Here is a 6,394-nt window from a genome sequence, read left to right on the forward strand (position 1 = left end):
ACAATAAAAGAATCTGCGCAGAAAAAATCCCAAACCTAATGAGCAAAATCACCCTAAAGAAGGATTAAAAAAAAAAAATAATAAATTATAAAAAAAAAAAAAAAAAAACAGTAATCAGAAGACCGCTGTTTAATGCTACCGTGTCATCAATTCTGAACTGTACGATGTAGCCAGTACCTCTTTTGTGGACAATAGTATTAGTAACCTCAAAATATATCATCTTCGGCATGGCGTCCATCTGAACCAGGGGAGGGGGGGGGGGACCTGTCTACTGACAGGCCGTTACGGGCGCCACTTCCGAGATCTGCTGTGGCAGAGACTGAGGCGACCTGCACGCCCCACCAGATACCATTCACCCCAGCTCTACCCCGACCGCACTCGCCATGACTGGTACAGCAGTTACATCCTGACAGACTGGTCAATGTTTTGACACTCATCACCAGAGTTGTTGTTTCCATCACCAGCATCAGGGAGACAGCACTGCTGAGTTTTCTGCACTTCGTCGTCACTAACACAAAGATTATATTGTTGTTGTTTTTATATAAAACAAACATTTTACCTATTGTTTTCTTTTCTTTTTTCTTATTTGTACTCAGTAAGGGGACTTATGTGTGTGTGCGGAGGGAGGCGGGGTGCGGAGTGAAGTACATACCCTGTCATAGCCCTGCTCCACCAGATATCCTGGGCTTAAATTCGTGTAAAGTGACAGTCCAGTATAATTCCTCACTGCTGACTGTCATCTCTATTTACCTACCCCAGGGACCAAATGATTAGCAGAGAAGGGATTCGCACAAGCAGACACAGATACAAAATTTTTATAACAAAATTTCAATGCTCATTTGCCGTTTTGGGAGGGCTGTATAATTTTAACAAGCAATCGATTTATCGAAAATCTTGTCAACTGGTCTTTCTATATCTCCTTCAAGATAGGAGAATAACACGAATACCCGATAATCCCAACCATTGAGCAACCACTATTGATCTGAGTTTAATGTCGCCCGCCTTAGCACCAGTCCGCGAATGGAACACAGATGAATACTTTAAATAGCGACCACCTGCCTATTACATTATTTATTCACAAATGCCGTTCTGTCTGCCTTAAATGAATCCTTTCCAAAATTTCAATAAACAAAATCAAACAAGCGCCTTAGCAATATTTAGTGGAACGAAGCTTGTGAAAAAAACAAAGAACGAAAGAATGTTAAAATCTAAACCATACTTTAAAGAAGAATTTATCGGAAACCATAAAGAAATGAAAAAAGCGAAAAACAGATCTAACACAACAGGGTCAACGCACAAGCAAAACGAGAATACTGATCGTCCTTTTGTATGAAGGAAGTTTCAAATTATAAAGATAATTAAGCTTAAGGTCTGGGAAAGATCTAAAACCATGAAGAATGGGATAAATTTGCCTCAGTGCCCTATGCGATTCATGATTTCAGGTCTTGTACTGACCTGAGCCAAGTAAAAGAGCATGCACAGAAGGGAATCACCGGGATTTTGAGTCCGTTTTTATGCGGAGTGGTTGTTTCCCAATCCGTGGCAGTTGCGTACTTTAGTTTTGCACCAGATAATTATGTTACATCTTCCCCCTTATGAAAAATAAAGAACTAATACAAGAATGTTGATGACTTCAGAACAGAATTAACATCAAACAACAGGACGACGCAGACAATCCTTGCTTCAAAGCCAAACTTGAAATGAAGACATCAGTGGTCTAATATTAACAAGATAAAAATCATTTCGCCTGAAGGCATGTTTCCCTTGACATGGCAAGGACCCGATGGTACAGTTTTCCTTGAAGGTTAAGTTATCTCTATGACCCAACCTTTAGCTTCCGTCGTCAGAATTGTGGTATTCTTTGTCAACATTCACCTCTTCAGTGTAAGAGCCTTCCGCTTGTAATATTTTGATGGTTGTAATTGGGGTGAAACGCTGTTAACGTCGTCTCTTTCGCCGTTCGTATGGAGCAAGTTAACTGGGGATACGACACCGAAAAACTTCTTGTGTTTACTATGCATGGCATCATCATAAATTATAAATGTCAAATTCCTAGGAATTTACTAACATCCTAACTTTTCTAGAACTACCACATCGAGTATACGATAAAAACAATAAAATAATTTTCGGGCACTAACACCATATGACTAAAGAAAAGTTGTTGTTTTTTTCCAAAAGTTATCTCCCTGAAACCAAATGACTTCAGTGCTTTTTAACGCTTCTGAAGAGAGTTGTCACTTGTTCTTGTCATTCACGACTGCTGTCCGATTGTGTGCGTGTGTGTGTTTCTTGTATTTATGCACTTGCATGTGCAACATAGACATACCCCCTCCACGCACGTCTCACACGCACACAAACTCACGCACACACGCGTACATACACACACACGTACTACACATACACGCGCGAACAACGACCACACACACACACACACACACACACACACACACACACACACATACACACACAGAGAGAGAGAGAATACGCAAAACCATTACTCGTCTTTTTGTGAAGTTTTAATGTAAAATCCAAAAGAAAAAAGTAAAAGGCGTTAACATGGTACACAACTGGAATCAGATATGTTGAAATGCATGACAACCAGAACAAAGATGCTACCATTATGGCACCCCGCCTCCCCTATCAGCTCCCCCACCACCCACCCCACACACTCACACCCTCTACCATACCCCCCACCCCCACAACACACCACACCCCCACCCCAAAGAAAAGTATCTCACGGACACGGACATATACGAAAAAGGCAAAGCACTGGTAGGAACACTACTTGCAGCGCATCATACAATTGATCCACACTGTCACACTCCCACTGACAGGAGACTCACAACACCGAGCCGTCAACTGTACCGGGAGGAGAGCTCCAGACTGTGGCCAACCAGCATTTGATGCCTTGGGGGAAAGGATGGAGGATCCTTTCCAAGAGGGAAACAGAACAAGGTCACGAGATAAACGGAGGGGGACACCCAAACCGAGGTCCTCTTTCCCCACTGGCGCGAGACCCAGTGGATCACTGTCAGTCGACAGACAGAACAAGTAGTGAGGCGAGGGGGGAAGGTAGGAGAGGGGGGTCGGGGAGGAGGGTGAGGAGAGAATGAAATGGATGCAGGAGAAGCAGAAAAGATCAGACAATGGAAGGAAGGGGGCAGGGTGATGGAAAGAAAGAGAGAGTCCAAAGTCGGACATTCTAAAGAAATGGCCAAGCCTTACCCTTCCGAACAGGTGCAGACAAGCTCAACAAAACGTATCCAAAATAAATAAATAACTAAACAGATAAATGGAAGAATCTGAAGAAAACATGAAAGAAAGAAAGAAAGAAGGCATATGCCAACTGATGCAACGAGCTCAATTAGTTTGTGTGTCCCCCTCAAGGAAAAGAAAGAGACGAACAGAGCGACCGAGAGAGACAGAGACACAGAGAGAGAGAGAGAGAGAGAGAGAGAGAGAGTCTACAGGAATATATGGATCAACATTTCTAGGAAAATAGGCACTTTCACATTCATAACAAGGATATGTAATTATGCGTTACAATAAACAAGCGACTCAAACAGCCATCACTACCGGCTTGGAAGTAACATCCGAAATTCTCTTCTGAATAAATGATATATTGGTAGTCTAAAACCGTAACAGAAATAGATGGTTCATTTTTGGAATGAATTTGGAAGTCAGTGTGGAACACTTTTTGGCTGTTATCAGTTAAAGACATTTCTAAACAATTCCACCTGGAATCAGAAATGGCATTTCAAAACGATGTTTCAGTTTCACTTTCAAGGTGTCAGAGCGTGTGGACTCATCCATATACGCTACACCACGTCTGCTTTAATGGAAAAAAAAAACTGAGCAAATGCCTGACCTTCACATAAATCCAACGCTCAGGACAGGTTTGATAAAAAGGAAAACATGAGGTGCCATCAATATCAAGCAAGAGCTGTCGTATATCCTAAAACAATAACAATAAAACGTACACTGGACAAAGCGAGAGAAAAGTGCTGCACAAGAAAGCTGTGCTGCATGGATGCTTACTTGATAAGTTTTAAGTGGACCAGGAAAATTTATCACAACAGATCATCAAACTATGTAACTGAAAACAGTTCATCAGGGACAGATTGTAACACACCATAAATCCATAAATTTGTGAGACTGTTTAAGGATTTTGGTTGTTGTTGTTTTTTTTTTTGGGGGGGGTGTTGATTTGGGTTTGTTTGTTTATATTTTGTGTGTGTGTATGTGTGTGTGTGTGTGTGTGTGTGTGTGTGTGTGTGTGTGTAGCCCTTCTCAGAAAGAAATCGATCACACACACACTATCATTCTGAAAATAAAAGTGACCAGAATTTCTTAAAACACTTCACTAAATTGACGGCAATGGGCAAGTTGCCTGCGTCACAGGATTTGAAAAATCTGGATGAAAATCAGAATACTTCAATGTTGACAAATTACTTGTAAATCTGCACGAAAACAAAGAAAACATGTGTAAAAGTTGAATGCTGTGTACAGTTTTCACCGTTACACACTCAGACAGAGGGGCTGCCCGTTCACATCCAGAAGGAAGTCAGGACAGCAGCCAGCATCAGCATCAGAGAGGCCATGACGGCTGTGGCTCCGGCTGAAACAGACACAGGATGTTCTGGGAATGGGTTTTTACTGTGAAGGCTGGAAACACAGGATGTTCTGGGAATGGGCTTTTACTGTGAAGGCTGTAAACACAGGATGTTCTGGGAATGGGTTTTTGCTGTGAAGGCTGGAAACACAGGATAATCGGGGAATGGGTTTTTACTGTGAAGGCTGGAAACACAGGATGTTCTGGGAATGGGTTTTTACAGTGAAGGCTGTAAACACAGGAGGTTCTGGGAATGGGTTTTACTGTGAAGGCTGTAAACACAGGAGGTTCTGGCAGAGCGGGTGTTTTCTCTGCAGGCTGCAAACTGGAATAAAGGATGTTCTGGGGAATGGGATTTTACTTGTTTATTGTGAAGGCTGTAAACACAGGGTGTTGGGGAAAATGTTGTTTTTGTGTTTGGTTGGGGTTTTTTAATGTGTGGGCTTAAACAAGGGGCCATTGGTAGAAGGTTTTTTCTTACTGTGAAGGCTGTAAATGCAAGACGTTTGCGGGAACAGGTTTTCACTGTGTAGGCTTTAAACAGAGGAACACGTGATAATTTGGGAATGGGTTTTTATTGTGAAGGCTGTAAACACATGATGTCTTGGGGAATAGGGTTTTGCCGTGAGGGCTGTAAACACAGGATGTTTGGGGGGAACTGACTTTCATTGTGTAAGCTGTGAACACAGAAACACAGGACGTGTTTGGGGGATGGGTTTTCACTGTATTGGCCGTGAATACTGGTGGTTTTGGGAATGGCTTTTTACTGTGAAGCCTGTAAACGCAGGGTGCTTTTGGGAAAGAGGGTTTATTGTGAAGGCTGTAAACACTGGGTATTTTGGGGAAAAGGGTTTTCATTATGAAGGCTCAGGATGTTTGGGGAAAGGGGGTTTTCATTGTGAAGGCTGTAAATCAGGATGTTTGGGGAAAGGGGTTTTTCATTGTGAAGGCTGTAAATCAGGATGTTTGGGGAAAGGGATTTTTCATTGTGAAGGCTGTAAATCAGGATGTTTGGGGAAAGGGATTTTTCATTGTGAAGGCTGTAAATCAGGATGTTCGGGGAAAAGGTTTTTAATGCGAAGGCTGTAAACAATGGATGGTTTTGGAAAAGGGATAAATTTAGGATGTTTCGGGAAGGGGGTTTTATTGTGAAGGCTGTAAACACAGAATGTTTGGGGAAAGGGGTTTTATTGTGAGAGCTATCAACTCAGGAAGTTTGGGGAAAGGGGTTTTATTGTGAGAGCTATCAACTCAGGAAGTTTGGGGAAAGGGGTTTTATTGTGAGAGCTATCAACTCAGGAAGTTTGGGGAAAGGGGTTTTATTGTGAGAGCTATCAACTCATGATGTTTGGGGAAAGGGGTTTTATTGTGAGAGCTATCAACTCATGATGTTCGGGGAAAGGGGTTTTATTGTGAGAGCTATCAACTCAGGATGTTTGGGGAAAGGGGTTTAATGGAGAACTATCAACTCAGGATGTTTGGGGAAAGGGGTTTTATTGTGAAGGCAGTAACACAGGATGTTTGGGGAAAGGGGTTTTCATAGTGAAAGCTGTAAACACATGATGTTTTCAGGAAGGGGTTTTCAATGTGAAAGTTGTAAACTCATGGATGCAGGATGGTTTGGGGAATTGGATCAGCGTGTGTTCCCGTGTAACTTAATGGAAGATAAAAAAAATAAATAAATAAAGATGCATCATTAAAGCTATTATAAAAAGAAAAAGAAAAAAAAGAAAAAAAAAGAAAACCGACAAGGACTCAAGGATCAAAATTTCATATTATCTA

General features: G+C 41.8%; 1 protein-coding gene across 9 annotated transcripts in view; it reads right to left on the minus strand.

Annotated features, from left to right (window-relative positions):
* Window positions 1-2,498: 2,498 nt before the first annotated feature.
* LOC143286960 (uncharacterized) overlaps window positions 2,499-6,394 on the minus strand; it is a 42,303-nt gene continuing 38,407 nt past the window's right edge. For all 9 annotated transcript variants that reach the window (XM_076594945.1, XM_076594943.1, XM_076594940.1 and 6 more), the window contains one exon: window positions 2,499-4,618. In XM_076594945.1, the coding sequence (XP_076451060.1) occupies window positions 4,548-4,618 (71 nt within the window). In that variant the 3' untranslated portion in view covers window positions 2,499-4,547. The remainder of the gene's footprint in view (window positions 4,619-6,394) is intronic.

This window comes from Babylonia areolata, chromosome 10 (genome assembly GCF_041734735.1).
Source record: "Babylonia areolata isolate BAREFJ2019XMU chromosome 10, ASM4173473v1, whole genome shotgun sequence".
NCBI lineage: Eukaryota > Metazoa > Mollusca > Gastropoda > Neogastropoda > Buccinidae > Babylonia > Babylonia areolata.